This window comes from Staurois parvus, unplaced genomic scaffold (genome assembly GCF_062004578.1).
Source record: "Staurois parvus isolate SC_StPar_1 unplaced genomic scaffold, SC_StPar_1.0 ptg000617l, whole genome shotgun sequence".
Taxonomy (NCBI): domain Eukaryota; kingdom Metazoa; phylum Chordata; class Amphibia; order Anura; family Ranidae; genus Staurois; species Staurois parvus.
In genome coordinates, this window is record NW_028318413.1 from 34,146 (window position 1) to 54,456 (window position 20,311).

General features: G+C 48.0%; 1 protein-coding gene across 1 annotated transcript; it reads right to left on the reverse strand.

Moving 5' to 3' along the window:
• Positions 1–17,768: 17,768 nt before the first annotated feature.
• On the reverse strand, positions 17,769–19,485 carry LOC149449479 (uncharacterized). Its single transcript, XM_089693191.1, has 2 exons — positions 18,919–19,485; positions 17,769–17,867 (listed from the first exon to the last, which is right to left on the reverse strand). Exons 1-2 carry the CDS (start codon positions 19,483–19,485, stop codon positions 17,769–17,771), a joined length of 666 nt encoding a protein of 221 aa, XP_089549317.1.
• Positions 19,486–20,311: the final 826 nt, after the last annotated feature.

The following is a 20,311-nucleotide window of genomic DNA, read 5'->3' on the forward strand; positions in this document are numbered from 1 at the left end:
CCATTCCAATCACTGAGCTGTCATCACATTGTATTGCCGCTAGAGGTCCCCCACACGTCACACTTACACTGGACATTCGTCAGTCTGTAGTACAAGGGCCTCCCTCATTGGATACACATTGGAGGGGGCACCTGGTTTGGGGGAATCTACAGGAAGGTTGTACAATGTATGGCCGGCCTTCCATGGGTCATGACATCGATCATTGTACAATCTGATTGGAAGGTGTAAATCTGAAGATGTATGCTAGGTACAAGAAATCCATCCGAGCCCCACATTCCCCTTATTCCGGAGTTTCTGATGTTTTCCCTCTTGGAGATGTAAAGGTTCTCAATTGTACATTAAATATTGTCTGCTAGTGGGAGCCGGAAAATAAACCGCCCGATCGCATTGTATATCTTCCCCGATACAGAAGTCAGTATTTCCCATCCTATGGAGGGCGATCCTATAGTATCCAGGAATATAGATCTATAGGGGTCATGGGGGGGACAGGTTCGCTTTGTGTTTGATGACATATGTAGGACTATGCACAGAGCAGGCTCATGTCTGGAGACGTGTATACAGGGGGATGCTGCTGGGGGATGGGGGACATTGTCAGTGTACAGGGGGATGCTGCTGGGGGATGGGTGACATTGTCAGTATACAGGGGGATGGGGGACATTGTCAGTATACTGGGGGATGGGGGACATTGTCAGTATACAGGGGGATGCTGCTGGGGGAGGGGGGACATTGTCAGGATGGGGACTTCTGGACACACTTGGTCTAGTTTAGGGCTCATCATTTGTCTCATTTGTCATACATTCCTGGGAGTCTAACTATGGGACATATATACACCATCATCCACCCAACTTACATCGTAGGAAGACACGACTCAGACCATCAGATGGGCAAACGTCGGCTCTTGTTTTATATCATTGTCGGATTTTGTATTATGAGAGTTTTCAGTGATTAAAAAAAATAAATCGATCTTCCCAGATAAACCGGTAAATGGATGCGGTCGGTTCTCCGTATCGGATTTGGCGGTAAGAGGGCGGATTGTCTGTGACGTCACATAGAATTCCGGCGGGAGATTTGAATGAAGCAATTAGAAAGTTGATCCAATGACAGTTATAGACGTTTCCTTCAGATAGTAAAACATCTTTTTTTCTACGTGGAGTGTGAAGGAGGTGATGAGATCTGTTGGGAGGATCGTTGTTCGGTATATATTGAATGATCTATATATATATATATATATATATATATATATATATATATATAGATAGATATGTAAAGTGCTGCGTAAATTGACGGCGCTATATAAGTACCTGAAATAAATAATAAATAAGGGGGCACCCTGATCACTTGTGAATGAGTAAGGGGTTCTTGCACACCTACTCATTCATTAAAGGGTTAAATGCAGTAAAAAAAACAAAAGAGACTAGAGATGAGCGAAGAAATGAAAAATTTGATTCGACTGATTCGGCGAATTCGTGGACAATATTCGATTCGAGTCGAATAAATTCGCTGTGAATTTAACTTAAAAAAGGGTGTTTCTAGGCTTCAGAGAGACTTAATATTAGTGCAGAAAACTGTACCTTTAATTTAAATGCCCTTGGAGTCTGCTGGGGAAGAGAAATAATACTGTCTGTCAGTATGACATGCAGATGAGTGCCGTCGATCTTAGAATCACTGCACACTTCACTCCTTTGGCCAGTCACGGGGCCAAAACCAGTGTTTGGAGCCACAGTGTGGCGGTGGAGGCAGCAGCAATGGGAGGCCATACAGCAACCTATGACAAAATGGAAACCAGCAGGAGCGTGAGGAGACCTGAAAGTGGCACATGGCAGAGTGGGAGCAATGGGAGGCGGTACAGGGACCCAGGTCACACTATGGGCCCAGCAGCAGCGTGACCAGGCGGTACGGGGGCCCATGGCCGATATGGGGCTTGGTGGCACCTATGGAAGGCCTGTAATCTGCCAGCAACCTATGACAAAATGGACAACCGCAGGAGTGTGAGGAGATTTCAAAGTGGCACATGGCAGAGTGGAAGCAATGGGAGGCCGTACAGGGACCCAGGTCACACTGTGGGACCAGCATCAGCGTGAACAGGCGGTACGGGGGCCCATGGCCGATTTGACCTCATTCATCCCATAGTCCTGCCGACTCACGAATAGCGTGGCCTCCTCAAAGGGCCTGAGCAAGCGCAGGTGTCACACATGAGCTGACAATGGCTGACATCTAAGTTACACAGGGAGTACCTTTATCCGCTTTTAACATCAGGAAATCTGTGATGGCCTTTAGCTGTTCGTAAAGGCGGTCTAACATATGTAGGGTTGAATTACACCTTGTTGCAACGTCACAGCATGAGGAGTCGGTACGGGGGCCCATGGCAGATTACATGTCTGGCAGCAGCTATGTGAGGCCCGTAATCTGCCTGCACCCTATGTCAAAAAATTTAACACACCAGCAGTGTGAAGAGACCTGAAAGTGGCACATGGCAGCAGAGTGTGGCGATGGAGACAGCAGCAATGGGAGGCCGTACAGGGACCCATGACAGACTCTAGACTTGGCAGCAGCATGAGGAGGCGGTATATAGGGGCCCATGGCAGATTAGGGGCCTGGCAGCAGCTATGTGAGGCCCGTAATCTGCCTGCACCCTATGTCAAAAAATTTAACACACCAGCAGTGTGAAGAGACCTGAAAGTGGCACATGGCAGCAGAGTGTGGCGATGGAGACAGCAGCAATGGGAGGCCATACAGGGACCCATGACAGACTCTGGACTTGGCAGCAGCATGAGGAGGCGGTATATAGGGGCCCATGGCAGATTAGGGGCCTGGCAGCAGCTATGTGAGGCCCGTAATCTGCCTGCACCCTATGTCAAAAAATTTAACACACCAGCAGTGTGAAGAGACCTGAAAGTGGCACATGGCAGCAGAGTGTGGCGATGGAGACAGCAGCAATGGGAGGCCGTACAGGGACCCATGACAGACTCTAGACTTGGCAGCAGCATGAGGAGGCGGTATATAGGGGCCCATGGCAGATTAGGGGCCTGGCAGCAGCTATGTGAGGCCCGTAATCTGCCTGCACCCTATGTCAAAAAATTTAACACACCAGCAGTGTGAAGAGACCTGAAAGTGGCACATGGCAGCAGAGTGTGGCGATGGAGACAGCAGCAATGGGAGGCCGTACAGGGACCCATGAGAGACTCTGGACTTGGCAGCAGCATGAGGAGGCGGTATATAGGGGCCCATGGCAGATTAGGGGCCTGGCAGCAGCTATGTGAGGCCCGTAATCTGCCTGCACCCTATGTCAAAAAATTTAACACACCAGCAGTGTGAAGAGACCTGAAAGTGGCACATGGCAGCAGAGTGTGGCGATGGAGACAGCAGCAATGGGAGGCCGTACAGGGACCCATGACAGACTCTAGACTTGGCAGCAGCATGAGGAGGCGGTATATAGGGGCCCATGGCAGATTAGGGGCCTGGCAGCAGCTATGTGAGGCCCGTAATCTGCCTGCACCCTATGTCAAAAAATTAAACACACCAGCAGTGTGAAGAGACCTGAAAGTGGCACATGGCAGCAGAGTGTGGCGATGGAGACAGCAGCAATGGGAGGCCTTACAGGGACCCATGACAGACTCTGGACTTGGCAGCAGCATGAGGAGGCGGTATATAGGGGCCCATGGCAGATTAGGGGCCTGGCAGCAGCTATGTGAGGCCCGTAATCTGCCTGCACCCTATGTCAAAAAATTTAACACACCAGCAGTGTGAAGAGACCTGAAAGTGGCACATGGCAGCAGAGTGTGGCGATGGAGACAGCAGCAATGGGAGGCCGTACAGGGACCCATGACAGACTCTAGACTTGGCAGCAGCATGAGGAGGCGGTATATAGGGGCCCATGGCAGATTAGGGGCCTGGCAGCAGCTATGTGAGGCCCGTAATCTGCCTGCACCCTATGTCAAAAAATTTAACACACCAGCAGTGTGAAGAGACCTGAAAGTGGCACATGGCAGCAGAGTGTGGCGATGGAGACAGCAGCAATGGGAGGCCGTACAGGGACCCATGACAGACTCTAGACTTGGCAGCAGCATGAGGAGGCGGTATATAGGGGCCCATGGCAGATTAGGGGCCTGGCAGCAGCTATGTGAGGCCCGTAATCTGCCTGCACCCTATGTCAAAAAATTTAACACACCAGCAGTGTGAAGAGACCTGAAAGTGGCACATGGCAGCAGAGTGTGGCGATGGAGACAGCAGCAATGGGAGGCCGTACAGGGACCCATGACAGACTCTGGACTTGGCAGCAGCATGAGGAGGCGGTATATAGGGGCCCATGGCAGATTAGGGGCCTGGCAGCAGCTATGTGAGGCCCGTAATCTGCCTGCACCCTATGTCAAAAAATTAAACACACCAGCAGTGTGAAGAGACCTGAAAGTGGCACATGGCAGCAGAGTGTGGCGATGGAGACAGCAGCAATGGGAGGCCGTACAGGGACCCATGACAGACTCTGGACTTGGCAGCAGCATGAGGAGGCGGTATATAGGGGCCCATGGCAGATTAGGGGCCTGGCAGCAGCTATGTGAGGCCCGTAATCTGCCTGCACCCTATGTCAAAAAATTTAACACACCAGCAGTGTGAAGAGACCTGAAAGTGGCACATGGCAGCAGAGTGTGGCGATGGAGACAGCAGCAATGGGAGGCCTTACAGGGACCCATGACAGACTCTGGACTTGGCAGCAGCATGAGGAGGCGGTATATAGGGGCCCATGGCAGATTAGGGGCCTGGCAGCAGCTATGTGAGGCCCGTAATCTGCCTGCACCCTATGTCAAAAAATTTAACACACCAGCAGTGTGAAGAGACCTGAAAGTGGCACATGGCAGCAGAGTGTGGCGATGGAGACAGCAGCAATGGGAGGCCGTACAGGGACCCATGAGAGACTCTAGACTTGGCAGCAGCATGAGGAGGCGGTATATAGGGGCCCATGGCAGATTAGGGGCCTGGCAGCAGCTATGTGAGGCCCGTTATCTTGCAGCACCCTATGTCAAAAAATTAAACACACCAGCAGTGTGAAGAGACCTGAAAGTGGCACATGGCATGAGAGACTCTGGACCTGGCAGCAGCAGGAGGAGGCGGTATAGGGGCCCATGGCTGATTAGGGGCCTGGCAGCAGCTATGTGAGGCCCGTTATCTTGCAGCACCCTATGTCAAAAAATTAAACACACCAGCAGTGTGAAGAGACCTGAAAGTGGCACATGGCAGCAGAGTGTGGCGATGGAGACAGCAGCAATGGGAGGCCGTACAGGGACCCATGAGAGACTCTGGACTTGGCAGCAGCATGAGGAGGCGGTATATAGGGGCCCATGGCAGATTAGGGGCCTGGCAGCAGCTATGTGAGGCCCGTTATCTTGCAGCACCCTATGTCAAAAAATTAAACACACCAGCAGTGTGAAGAGACCTGAAAGTGGCACATGGCAGCAGAGTGTGGTGATGGAGACAGCAGCAATGGGAGGCCGTACAGGGACCCATGAGAGACTCTGGACCTAGCAGCAGCATGAGGAGGCGGTATATAGGGGCCTATGGCAGATTAGGGGCCTGGCAGCAGCTATGTGAGGCCCGTAATCTGCCAGCACCCTATGTCAAAAAATTCAACACACCAGCAGTGTGAGGAGACCTGAAAGTGGCACATGTTTGAGGCATGATTCATGGCGGATTTAGTCAGTTGTGTCAGGAACTGGTGGTTTGAAGTCCAGACTAATCCACGCCTGATTCATTTTCACAAACGTGAGTCTCTCCACACTTTGGGTGGACAGTCGTGTCCTCCGCGGAGTTACAATACCTCCTGCCGCACTAAACACGCGCTCCGATGCCACGCTACTGGCCGGGCATGACAGCCTTTCAAGGGCAAATTCAGCTAGTTGGGGCCAAAGGTCAAGTTTCGTTGCCCAGTAGTCAAGGGGATTGTCTACCTCGGTTGGCAGGGTGCTGTCCAAGTAGGCCCAAGCCTGTTGTTTGAGCTCCTGCTCCAGGTCCACCTGATGCTGCTGCTGCTGCTGCTGCGGCTGGTTAGTAGTTTCCTCACTGCGCTGGTGAAGAAAGCTACTCATCATCGACTGCAGACTGAGGCAGCCGCTGCTGGTGGAGCTGCCACTGCTCCTACCACCCCACCCCTCCCCTGCTGCCATGCCAGCGGAACGCGAGCGCACAGGGCCCACAGTGTCTGAGGATGGACGTTGGCGCACAAAGGCAGAGACCAACTGACTACATAGGTGGTTTTTATAGTACGTAATTTTGGCCTCCCTCTCAGCAGGTGTGAAAAAGGCCACCATTTTGGAATGGTAGCGAGGGTCCAACAAGGTGGACAGCCAAAAGTCATCCCTCTGTCTGATGGTTATTATTCGGCTGTCGCTACGCAAGCAAGCGAGCATGCTATGGGCCATTTGTGCCAAGGAATGCGAGGGACTCCCTGCCTCCATCTCCACAGCATACTGCCACGGTGCGTCTGGGTCCTCTGTCTCCTCCTCCTCCTCCTCTACCAGATGCTCCTGCTCCTCCACTCCTGTCCGCTGAGTGGAAAAACCACCCATTTCACTCAATAATTCCTGAGCACAAATGTCCTCCTCTACCTCCTCCTCTTCTTCCTGTCCTGCCCCCACAGGGGTCATGTGGCGTTGAGATCTGTGCGCCACGTCTACCGCACCCTGACCAGCCATTGTTAACAGCATTTGTTCCAGGACGTGCAACAGAGGAATGACGTCGTTCATCCCATAGTCCTGCCGACTCACGAATAGCGTGGCCTCCTCAAAGGGCCTGAGCAAGCGGCAGGTGTCACGCATGAGCTGCCAATGGCTGACATCTAAGTTACACAGGGGAGTACCTTTATCCGCTTGTAACATCAGGAAATCGGTGATGGCCTTTCGCTGCTCGTAAAGGCGGTCTAACATGTGTAGGGTTGAATTCCACCTTGTTGCAACGTCGCAGATCAGGCGATGCTGTGGAATTCCGTTCTGCCGCTGCAGCTCAATGAGGGTGTTCTTTGCGGTGTAGGAATGGCTGAAATGCATGCACAGTTTACGTGACATTTTAAGGATGTCTTGCAGTGGGATGGTGGATTTTAGGAACCGCTTGACAACCAGATTGAACACGTGAGCCATGCATGGCGCATGGCACAACCTTCCTTGACGCAGAGCAGACACCATGTTCTTTCCGTTGTCAGTCAACATGGTTCCGATTTTTAGTTTGCGCGGAGACAGCCATCTGTCGATTTCTCTGTTCATTACACTCAGCAGTTCCTCCCCTGTGTGACTACGTTCGCCAAGGCATACCAGGTGCAGCACAGCGTGACACCGTTGCGCCCTGCACATGTGATATGCCGGTCGGGTAATGGGACTTGGCACGGGGGTGGCGGCTGAGGACACGGCGGAAAAAGAGGTGGTAGAGGCGGACATGCTTGCTGGACCAAGGACGTGCAAACGTGGAGGCAAAAGCGTCGTGACCTGTCCAAGTTGCTGGTGCGGCTGTGCCGGCACCACGTTCACCCAGTGGGCCGTAAATGACATGTACTGTCCCTGACCGTAGTTACAGCTCCACACGTCGGCGCTGCCGTGCACTTTGGCAGAGACCGACATGCTCAAAGACTGGCCCACCATCTCTTCTACATGTGAATGCAGGGCTGGCACTGCCTTTTGGGCAAAGAAATGACGGCTTGGCACTCTCCACCGCGGCGCGGCACAAGCCATCATTTCTCGGAAAGGTGCTGAGTCCACCAGTTGGAAAGGGAGGGACTGCAGCACCAGCAACTTGGACAGGAGGACGTTCAGCTTTTGCACCGTCGGGTGCGTGCTCGCAAACTGTTGTCTCTTGGATACAGATTCCAAGAAAGACTGTTGACGGAATCCGAGAAGAGGAGTAGCAGGAGAAGGAGCATCTGAACGAGCGGAAGATGCCAATGAGCGACAACTCCCCTCAGCAGAGGTGTTGGAGCCTTGACTGGCTGATAGAGGGCGATTGACGACGTCGGGTGACGGAGCAAGTAACGGAGCGGGTGATGGAGCGGGGGCTGGGGCAGGCAGAACCGCCGTATCTTTATCACGGTTTTCCCAGGCCACCGAATGGTGACGCTGCATATGCTGACGCAACGCTGTAGTCCCAACATGGGCCCCCTGGCCACGCTTGCATTTCTGGCCACATAGTCGACATACGGCTACGTTTACTTCCTCGGGCGGCTTGACGAAAAATTGCCACACCACCGAGTAGGAAACTTTGCCCCCGCTACTCTTCACTGGCTGACTGCTACTTCCTCCGTGCGCACCGGCACCACTACTGGCCGTGGTGGTAGGCTGCAGTGGAGCTGGTGCTCTACTCCTTGGACGTTTGGCTCCACTGACACTGATGCGACCCTGCTGCCTCCTGGGCAACCCACCGACTGTTTCGCTCGCTGCCAAGCTGGCACCCTCTTCTCCTGATGATGCGGAAGAAATTGCCTGATGACGACGAGGCAGCCAAGTGCGATCAACCTCCTCATCATCAAGTACGGTCTCCGCCTCACTACTAGCCCCCTCGGCTGCGTCTGGGTCAGGAGACAGACCTGTCTCTAGACCGGCTACCGAGCCACTCTCCTCGCCAGTACTTGTTCGCTTGGCTGCTGAAAAGGCCGATGTCTCCCCCCGTTCCTGACCGCCCTCTGTTAGCTCTTCCTCACTGTACAGTGGGGCTGAGCCCACAGCATGCGATACTTCGCTTGGTGAGGGAACAGCAAAGGACAGGGGCAGGTAGAGGACACGTGATTTCAGTGGGCTTGCTCCCGGGCCATGCCAACTAACGGTTGTGTCTGACGTACCCACCGACCGTTGGCTGTAGGTGTCAGAGGTGACCTGGGAAGAGGAAGACGACCGAGCCAACCAATCAATGACGGCAGGGTTGTCGGTGGAGACACGACCGCTGGATGACACCGGGAGCACTGGCCTCTGGCTGCGAATACTGCTGCCTCGACCTCTTCCTCTGCTGCCACGTCTGCTCGCTCCTAAAACATTGCCTCCTCTGCCACTCCTCTGCATGTTGTCTGACATACTATTTAATTCAACGATTAGGTGTCCCTGAGTAACAATTCTCTGGCACTCAGTAACAATTCTGTCTGTCCCTGAGTAACAATTCTCTGGCACTCAGTAACAATTCTGTCTGTCCCTGAGTATGAATTCTGTGGCCCTGAGTAACAATTCTGTGTCTGTGCGAGTAACAATTCTGTGTCTGTGCGAGTAACAATTCTGTGTCTGTGCAAGTAACAATTTTGTGTCTGTGCGAGTAACAATTCTCTGGCACTCAGTAACAATTCTGTCTGTCCCTGAGTAACAATTCTCTGGCACTCAGTAACAATTCTGTCTGTCCCTGAGTAACAATTCTCTGGCACTCAGTAACAATTCTGTCTGTCCCTGAGTATGAATTCTGTGGCCCTGAGTAACAATTCTGTGTCTGTGCGAGTAACAATTCTGTGTCTGTGCAAGTAACAATTTTGTGTCTGTGCGAGTAACAATTCTCTGGCACTCAGTAACAATTCTGTCTGTCCCTGAGTAACAATTCTCTGGCACTCAGTAACAATTCTGTCTGTCCCTGAGTAACAATTCTCTGGCACTCAGTAACAATTCTGTCTGTCCCTGAGTAACAATTCTCTGGCACTCAGTAACAATTCTGTCTGTCCCTGAGTATGAATTCTGTGGCCCTGAGTAACAATTCTGTGTCTGTGCGAGTAACAATTCTGTGTCTGTGCAAGTAACAATTTTGTGTCTGTGCGAGTAACAATTCTCTGACACTCAGTAACAATTCTGTCTGTCCCTGAGTAACAATTCTCTGGCACTCAGTAACAATTCTGTCTGTCCCTGAGTAACAATTCTCTGGCACTCAGTAACAATTCTGTCTGTCCCTGAGTATGAATTATGTGGCCCTGAGTAACAATTCTGTGTCTGTGCGAGTAACAATTCTGTGTCTGTGCAAGTAACAATTTTGTGTCTGTGCGAGTAACAATTCTCTGGCACTCAGTAACAATTCTGTCTGTCCCTGAGTAACAATTCTCTGGCACTCAGTAACAATTCTGTCTGTCCCTGAGTATGAATTCTGTGGCCCTGAGTAACAATTCTGTGTCTGTGCGAGTAACAATTCTGTGTCTGTGCAAGTAACAATTTTGTGTCTGTGCGAGTAACAATTCTCTGGCACTCAGTAACAATTCTGTCTGTCCCTGAGTAACAATTCTCTGGCACTCAGTAACAATTCTGTCTGTCCCTGAGCAACAATTCTCTGGCACTCAGTAACAATTCTGTCTGTCCCTGAGTATGAATTCTGTGGCCCTGAGTAACAATTCTGTGTCTGTGCGAGTAACAATTCTGTGTCTGTGCAAGTAACAATTTTGTGTCTGTGCGAGTAACAATTCTCTGGCACTCAGTAACAATTCTGTCTGTCCCTGAGTAACAATTTTCTGGCACTCAGTAACAATTCTGTCTGTCCCTGAGTAACAATTCTCTGGCACTCAGTAACAATTCTGTCTGTCCCTGAGTAACAATTCTCTGGCACTCAGTAACAATTCTGTCTGTCCCTGAGTAACAATTCTCTGGCACTCAGTAACAATTCTGTCTGTCCCTGAGTATGAATTCTGTGGCCCTGAGTAACAATTCTGTGTCTGTGCGAGTAACAATTCTGTGTCTGTGCAAGTAACAATTTTGTGTCTGTGCGAGTAACAATTCTCTGGCACTCAGTAACAATTCTGTCTGTCCCTGAGTAACAATTCTCTGGCACTCAGTAACAATTCTGTCTGTCCCTGAGTATGAATTCTGTGGCCCTGAGTAACAATTCTGTGTCTGTGCGAGTAACAATTCTGTGTCTGTGCAAGTAACAATTTTGTGTCTGTGCGAGTAACAATTCTCTGGCACTCAGTAACAATTCTGTCTGTCCCTGAGTAACAATTCTCTGGCACTCAGTAACAATTCTGTCTGTCCCTGAGTATCAATTCTCTGGCACTCAGTAACAATTCTGTCTGTCCCTGAGTATGAATTCTGTGGCCCTGAGTAACAATTCTGTGTCTGTGCGAGTAACAATTCTGTGTCTGTGCAAGTAACAATTTTGTGTCTGTGCGAGTAACAATTCTCTGGCACTCAGTAACAATTCTGTCTGTCCCTGAGTAACAATTCTCTGGCACTCAGTAACAATTCTGTCTGTCCCTGAGTAACAATTCTCTGGCACTCAGTAACAATTCTGTCTGTCCCTGAGTAACAATTCTCTGGCACTCAGTAACAATTCTGTCTGTCCCTGAGTATGAATTCTGTGGCCCTGAGTAACAATTCTGTGTCTGTGCGAGTAACAATTCTGTGTCTGTGCAAGTAACAATTTTGTGTCTGTGCGAGTAACAATTCTCTGGCACTCAGTAACAATTCTGTCTGTCCCTGAGTAACAATTCTCTGGCACTCAGTAACAATTCTGTCTGTCCCTGAGTAACAATTCTCTGGCACTCAGTAACAATTCTGTCTGTCCCTGAGTATGAATTCTGTGGCCCTTAGTAACAATTCTGTGTCTGTGCGAGTAACAATTCTGTGTCTGTGCAAGTAACAATTTTGTGTCTGTGCGAGTAACAATTCTCTGGCACTCAGTAACAATTCTGTCTGTCCCTGAGTAACAATTCTCTGGCACTCAGTAACAATTCTGTCTGTCCCTGAGTAACAATTCTCTGGCACTCAGTAACAATTCTGTCTGTCCCTGAGTATGAATTCTGTGTCCCTGAGTAACAATTCTGTGTCTGTGCGAGTAACAATTCTGTGTCTGTGCAAGTAACAATTTTGTGTCTGTGCGAGTAACAATTCTGTGTCTGTGCAAGTAACAATTTTGTGTCTGTGCGAGTAACAATTCTCTGGCACTCAGTAACAATTCTGTCTGTCCCTGATTAACAATTCTCTGGCACTCAGTAACAATTCTGTCTGTCCCTGAGTAACAATTCTCTGGCACTCAGTAACAATTCTGTCTGTCCCTGAGTATGAACTCTGTGGCCCTGAGTAACAATTATGTGTCTGTGCGAGTAACAATTCTGTGTCTGTGCAAGTAACAATTTTGTGTCTGTGCGAGTAACAATTCTCTGGCACTCAGTAACAATTCTGTCTGTCCCTGAGTAACAATTCTCTGGCACTCAGTAACAATTCTGTCTGTCCCTGAGTAACAATTCTCTGGCACTCAGTAACAATTCTGTCTGTCCCTGAGTAACAATTCTGTCTGTCCCTGAGTATGAATTCTGTGGCCCTGAGTAAGAATTCTGTGTCTGTGCGAGTAACAATTCTGTGTCTGTGCAACAATTCTGTGTCTGTGCGAGTAACAATTTTGTGTCTGTGCGAGTAACAATTCTCTGGCACTCAGTAACAATTCTGTCTGTCCCTGAGTAACAATTCTCTGGCACTCAGTAACAATTCTGTCTGTCCCTGAGTAACAATTCTCTGGCACTCAGTAACAATTCTGTCTGTCCCTGAGTAATAATTCTCTGGCACTCAGTAACAATTCTGTCTGTCCCTGAGTAACAATTCTGTCTGTCCCTGAGTATGAATTCTGTGGCCCTGAGTAAGAATTCTCTGGCACTCAGTAACAATTCTGTCTGTCCCTGAGTAACAATTCTCTGGCACTCAGTAACAATTCTGTCTGTCCCTGAGTAACAATTCTGTCTGTCCCTGAGTATGAATTCTGTGGCCCTGAGTAACAATTCTCTGGCACTCAGTAACAATTCTGTCTGTCCCTGAGTAAAAATTCTGTGGCCCTAATAACGTTTCTGTGGCCCTAAGTAACAATTCTCTGGCACTGAGTGAAAATTCTGTCTGTCCCTGAGTATGAATTCTGTGGCCCTAACTAGCGTTTCTTTGTCCCTAAATAACGATTCTGTGGCCCTCATTAACAAGTCTGTGTCCCTGAGTAATGGTTCTCTGTCCCTAAGTAACTTCTCTCTGTCCCCAATTCTCGTTTCTGTGGCCCTAACTCTGTCCCTGTCCCTAGTACAGAGCGGTCTGCCTCTGTTCAATGACTGCAGGCAAATGAAGATTTCCAAAATGGCCGCTATATATACCTCGACCATTACACAGTGCTGGCTGGCTGGCTGCTGATTGGCTGATGCGATCACATGTCGTTGAGGAATGCATTCTGGGGCAGCGCGCCTTGTCTGCGCGCCTTCCCCGACATCCCCGCTCCGTCGCCGCACATGTCAGCCGCCATTTTCGGAAAAATTTCGATTCGCGCGTCCGAATTAGGCTGTTTTTCGGATTCGGCACGAATCGAAATTTTTCCGATATTCGACTCGAATTCCACTTCGGATACTTCGATTCGCTCATCTCTAATTATAACTGAATGACTTAGTGGCACATTTTTCAACAATACGCGGTTTTCTTTGAAAAGTTTTTCTTTCACTATCTGTTTTGGTGTTGTAACAATGTTTTTTTTCTGTGTTTGTGTTTACACTTATGTAACCCAATTAGGGATTATGTTTTGGACTAGATCACCTACAGACCATTTACCGTGATCTACCAGTAAGCCAAATTAATATAGAATTACGTGCACGTGGAAGCAAGACACTGACACTTCGCAGTTTGCCAACTTCCTAAAATTCTGTTTTATTGTGGAACTAACAGTATCATTTATAGGGCTTATGATGCAGGCAAAGCATATACATTGATTGGGTGAAAAGTCCACTGGGTTTCTGCGTGTTCTTCCATCCGTGTTATCTTCCAATCATTGTCCCCAAAAAGACTTATTCCCTTTTATGGGGGGTTGTTTACATTAAAATATACTTTTCTCCTAATGAGTCACCAAGGGTGAGACTCCGGATGAAGGCGCCATCTTAATTATCATCATTGTTCTGTCAACCTATATCTGATTGTTTACTTAAGAGAGTAAGGAATTTAAAGAGCAAGAAGCAGAAAGTAGCAAGACTATAAAATTGTCATTTTACTGATCATCTAATAGAACGTGGACTGTCTATCACAATCCACTACAATCCCCCCTTAAAATGGCTATTTTATTCCTGATTGTCCCTATGTCTTCTGATGTCCTAACTGCCTGGTGCCCTCCCCTTGGAACTCTTTTAAGACGCATATAGAGCCCCCGAGTGGCTTATCCATCCCTAGAGTCTCGATACGTCCTGAGAAGGCCACAGTCAGGCACTGTCTTTCCCTGCTTATAGTTGTCTGTTAAGGAGGGGAAATTGTAGCATTACCTTTTTTTTTTTTTATAAGTCTGAAATATGATGAACAGGGGCCACAGTCTGTAAGGGAGTATAGGATTCCCTTTCTTCACGGGGGAGTTCAACATTGTTATAGTTCAGGAATGTAGGGGAGATCTCATTCACAGCTTTTCCTATTAGCCTCTTAATGCAAGGGATCACACAGCAGGCGACTACCGCCATTAGAACGATAATACCCAGGATAACCACCCCTGCTTGGGCGAGGGCCTTCTGCCAGCCACTCAGCCATCCAAACCACTGATCCCAGGGATGTGTAATACCTGAGTTTTCCTTAAGTTCATTTGATAGGTCCTCCAACCTCTTGATGGCCAGTGTCACCTTCCCATTTGGGCCTGTGTTATCTGGGATATACGTACAGCAGGTCATGGTCTTTGGTATCATTTTTCAGACCCCCCCCCTTTTTCAGCTAATAACATATCGAGTGTCATACAATTTTGAAAAACCATGTTAGAAGTAGCCTCCAACTGCTCTGCTATCCCCTTTAGGGCATCTCGTGTGTAGTTTACAAACCGTTGTTGGTTATAGTAAATGTAGTTTATCCAATCTACATTCTTGTTCTCAGTGATGAAGAGGAATAGGGATTCAAATCCTGAGGCCACCTGGTCTCTGGCCTTGAATTCATTGGGTACCCCCCTTGGGACTCTTATTGCATCTATATAGACATGGGGGTCAAAACTCCCTTGTGGGGCTCTTCGTTTGTGCTTGGTTGCACGGGGGGGGGGGGGGGTTGAGCGTCCCCTTAAGTAATGGACTGAGAGGATATGCAGTGGCATTATGGCATTGGCAAGGGTACATTCCTCTCTCCATTTCCCTGTCAGTCGGGTCCTAATCTTCTGATCACTACAGATCCAGAATATATCCCCCAATGATATGACCTGGTTCTGGGTTAGATCCGACCAGGCTGTACTATAAGCAGCACAGAATCCCTTTGCGAAATTCCCCAGGAATCTTCCTTCTCCCTCGTAGTTGGCATAGCAGGTATAATTACCGGGATATATAGTTAAACCATTTGGGGCCTTTTCGTCTCCTTGGATTAGGGGATAACGCTTCTTCCAGTCCTCATATAAAGACTGGTTCGTAGAGATGTTAGTATACAGGCTTAAGACACACTCCTCTATGGAATCTGGTAGGGTTAGTGGCACCGTCCCCAGATGTGGTCTGGCATGTCCACACACATACAGTGGGGATCGAAAGTTTGAGCACCCCAGCTAAAAGTTTGTATTAATGTGCATAAAGAAGCCAAGGAAAGATGGAAAAATCTCCAAAAGGCATCAAATTACAGATTAGACATCCTTATAATATGTCAACAAAAGTTAGATTTTATTTTCATCATTTACACTTTCAAAATAACAGAAAACAAAAAAATGGCGTCTGCAAAACTTTGGGCACCCTGCAGAATTTATAGCATGCACTGCCCCCTTTGCCAAGCTGAGACCTGCCAGTGTCATGGATTGTTCTCAATCATCGTCTGGGAAGACCAGGTGATGTCAATCTCAAAGGTTTTAAATGCCCAGACTCATCTGACCTTGCCCCAACAATCAGCACCATGGGTTCTTCTAAGCAGTTGTCTAGAAAACTGAAACTGAAAATAGTTGACGCTCACAAAGCTGGAGCAGGCTATAAGAAGATAGCAAAGCATTTTCAGATGTCAATATCCTCTGTTTGGAATGTAATTAAGAAATGGCAGTCATCAGGAACAGTGGAAGTTAAAGCAAGATCTGGAAGACCAAGAAAAATATCAGACAGAACAGCTCGCAGGATTGTGAGAAAAACAATTCAAAACCCACGTTTGACTGCACGATCCCTCCACAAAGATCTGGCAGACACTGGAGTTGTGGTACACTATTCCACTATAAAGAGATACTTGTACAAATATGGTCTTCATGGAAGAGTCATCAGAAGAAAACCTCTTCTACGTCCTCACCACAAAAATCATCGTTTGAACTTTGCAAATGAACGTATAGACAAGCCTGATGCATTTTGGAAACAAGTTCTATGGACCGATGAGGTTAAAATTTAACTTTTTGGCCAGAATGAGCAAAGGTACGTTTGGAGAAGAAGGGGCACAGAATTTAATGAAAAGAACCTCTGTCCAACTGTTAAGCATGGGGTTGGATCAATCATGCTTTGGGGTTGTGTTGCAGCCAGTGGCACAGGGAACTTCTCACGAGTAGAAGAAAAGTGGATTCAATAAAATTTCAGCAAAGTTTGGATGGTAACTTGATGCCATCTGTGAAAAAGCTGAAGTTAAAGAGAGGATGGGTTCTACAAATGGATAATGATCCTAAACACACCTCGATATCCACGGGGGATTACATCAAGAGGCGTAAACTGAAGGTTTTGCCATGGCCTTCACAATCTCCTGACCTCAACATAATTGAAAATCTATGGATAGACCTTAAAAGAGCAGTGCGTGACAGACAGCCCAGAAATCTCAAAGAACTGGAAGACTTTTGTAAGGAAGAATGGGCAAAGATACCTCAAACAAGAATTGAAAGACTCTTGGCTGGCTACAAAAAGCGTTTACAAGCTGTGATACTTGCCAAAGGGGGCAGTAAAAGATATTAACTCTGCAGGGGGCCCAAACTTTTGCAGACGCCATTTTTTTGTTTTCTGTTACTTTGAAAGTGTAAATGATGGAAATAAAATCTAACTTTTGTTGACATATTATAAGAATGTCTAATCTGTAATTTGATGCCTTTTGGAGATTTTTCTATCTTTCCTTGGCTTCTTTATGCACATTATTATAAATGTTTAGCTGGGGTGCCCAAACCTTCGATCCCCACTGTAGCAGTTGGACTTATTATGCGAGTTTGCATTGTATCTCATCCATTCTAACCACAGATTAGTGTCTGAGAGGCCGGTTTCTACTGCTATGGTATCTTCGTATGTAGGGTTTGCTATGGCCACCATCTCTGCCAACGTTTTGATCTTTGACATCAGTGGGTTGTGGGTGGGAGCGGTATTTCTGGAAGATTCCCATTGTTTTGACCCATACATATCCTTTATCCAGAATTTTTCCATCATTCCTCCATGTGCCCCTGCCAACCAGTGTCCCAAACAGTAAAGCCCCTCATTTTCTGGGCTGGGGTTTTCTATGGTGAGGGTGAGTGGCATAGTTCTCTCTGTTGGTTTTTCATATGAACATGTGCCTGTTTTAAGTATAGTCAATCTATCAATTAGGTTCTTCCTATTCTTATCTTTGCGGTTTAAAGCTCTTAGTGGTTTATACCCCCAGTCAGGCCCCATATTTTATCCTACTGAGTTCCAGTATCCGCACTCATCTCCCCAATAATCATTCGTCACACATATGTATATACTACTGGAGTGATCCTGATACATAGTGCATTGCCAAGGTTGTTTCGGACAAGGCACTATGTAGCAGAAGTCAAAGGTGAAAGTGGCCACACGGGTGTTGGAAGAATTGTATCAAAATGTACTCAGGCCACTCTGTTTGGGTGTTCCACCTTCCCTTGTGATTGACACTCTTTGTTCTCTATCCATTCCCCAAAGCACATACAAAAGGATATCTGCGTATATTCTTATGTTTCTAGTTGTCTTCTGGGGGTGCAGCTTTCTTGCAGTGAGAGGCGTGGATCCAGGTACTCTTTCCTTCTAGCTTCACTGAGGTGGTCGTCACCAGGAGCACCTGGAAAAGACCGTCATATCTGGGTTCCAATGCATGTTTTCGCAGAAACTTCTTGACCAAGACCCAGTCTCCAGGTTGTAAAGTGTGTGTTCCTATGTCCATCTCAGGATCTGGAATGGAGGAGAAAACTTGCTCATGGATATTAGTCAACACACGTGCCAAAGATATCACATACTTTATCAATGAATCAGACTGCAATTGTAATTGTTGAGGATAGTAGGTATTCAGTCTAGGGGCGGACCCAAACAAAATTTTATAGGGAGACAACCTATGACTTCCCCTTGGTGTGTATCTAACACTGAAAAGAGCAATAGGCAAACTGTCCGGCAATCCCATGCCTACCTCTTGGGCCATTTTAACATTCTTGACTTCAGGACCCCATTCAGGCGCTCTACCTTCCCACTATTTTGGGGATGATAGGGTGTGTGAAATGCAAGTGTGATCCCCAGAGCCCCCAGATCTCTTTTGTGACATTGGCAGTAAAAGCCGGTCCCTGATCACTTTCAACCACCTCGGGCACCCCATATCTGCAGACTATCTCCGTGAGCAGCTTGGCAGTGGTTCTTGCCGTCTGGTTGGTTACTGCGAACACCTCTGTCCATCCTGAGAACATATCTATCACTACTAGAGCATATTCAAATTGTCCACTTTTTGGCATCTGGATATGGTCTATCTGGATCCTCTGAAATGGATATAGAGCCTTGGCCAGATGTTTGCTTGGAGGTTTCTCAGGTCTTCCAGGGTTGCACTTGGCACACACAATATAAGACTTACAGAATCTGTTTGTGTAAGCCGTAATTCCGGGAGCTATGTAGTATTTATTGATCAAAGAGCTCATTAGCATCTTGGACAGGTGTGACGCTCCATGTGCCCACTGCACTATAGCCGGATATAAGGATCTTGGAAATAAAACTTTCTTCCTCACTTCCCACAATTCTTTGTCCTCAACTGCTCCTTTCTGTATCCATTCCTTCCTTTCTTCTTCTGAAGCGTTATCCTGGGTTTCCTGGAGTTGGTTGTTTTTGGGCTGATGAATTAACACAGGCACCACCTCACTGCACATCTCTTCATCCTCTTCCTGCTCCCTGACCGGAGCTTGCTTAGCAGCCATGTCTGCCATATGATTTCCTTTTGCTTCCATAGTGGTCAATTTACCATGGGCCTTCACCTTCAGTATGGCTACTTGAGCTGGTAGTAAGAGTGCTTCCATAAGGCGGTTGATCGCCTTTTCATGCTTTACAGAAGTCCCAGCTGCCGTGAAGAAGCCCCTCATTTTCCAGATTAGGCCAAAGTCAAGTGCAACCCCCAGTGCATATCTGGAGTCTGTGTAAATGTTAGCTGTCTTTCCTTTTGTTAATTCACAGACTTTGGTGAGGGCCCTTAGTTCAGCCTCTTGTGCAGACATAAAAGGTGGAAGAGGTCTAGCTTGCAGTACCATTGTGTTGGTAGTCACAGCATATCCAGTGTGGTAGGTGCCAGCATTATCTGCAAAGCGGGATCCATCCACAAAAAGTATTAGGTCAGGATTTGATAGGGGCGTATCATGGACTGTTGGTAGGTGTGTAGATTCTGCCTGCATAAGTTCCAAACAGTCATGTGCCACATCCTCTGGTTCCATGTCTTCGGTATCTTCTTCTGTTTCTTCTAGCCCCCCCGAAGAGGAAGGTTTTATCTGGGTGCATCTGACCAGGGTGACATGATCAGGTAAAAGGAGGGAGCCTTGCAGTCGCAGATGCCTGGCGGCAGATAGATGTTTTGGTTGGGTTTGGTTCAGTATTGCGGTAATGTCATGGGGGGCCAGAAGTGTGAGTGGATGTCCTAAGACCAAGTCCAGGAGAAGATGAGCAGCAAAGACAGCCCTCAGACAGGAGGGACCACCCCGTGCAACCGGGTCTAGCCTGCAGGAGTAATAACCCAGAGGCCGGAGGCGACCCCCATGGCGTTGTGCCAGAACTCCTGTTGCATGACCCTGTCTCTCAGCCACAAAGAGTTTGAAGAGCTCATTATAATCTGGTAGATTTAGTGCAAGTGCAGTGGAAATGGCCTTTTTTAGGCGATGGAAGTCAAATACAGCTTCTTCTGTCAGGAAGAAGGGTTCAGATTTTAGGCATCATAAAGGGATTGCATCAAAATGGAGGCTTCTGGAATCCAGGAACGACAATAGGAAATTAATTCTAGGAAAGCATGCAGGGCTTTTGGTCCCTGAGGTATTGGGACATTCTGGATAGCCCGTACTCTATCCGGCGTGAGGTGACGAGTGGCTTGGGAAATGCAATGTCCCAAGAAGATGACAGAAGTTTGGCACCACTGTAACTTGTCCTTGGAAACCTTGCAGCCCTGTTCAGTCAGGTGGTGGAGAAGGCTCAGAGAGGCGATTTTTCCTTCAGAGTGGTTGGTGGCACATAGGAGCAAGTCGTCCACGTATTGGAGCACTATGACTTCCG

Excerpts from the sequence above, each read along its gene's own strand:
- LOC149449479 (XM_089693191.1), bottom strand. The coding sequence starts at position 19,485 with ATGGAACCAGAGGATGTGGCACATGACTGTTTGGAACTTATGCAGGCA. Across the intron at positions 17,868-18,918 it reads ATGAAGAGATGTGCAGTGAG|GTGCTCCTGGTGACGACCAC; the intron begins GTGGTGCCTGTG and ends GGTCTTTTCCAG.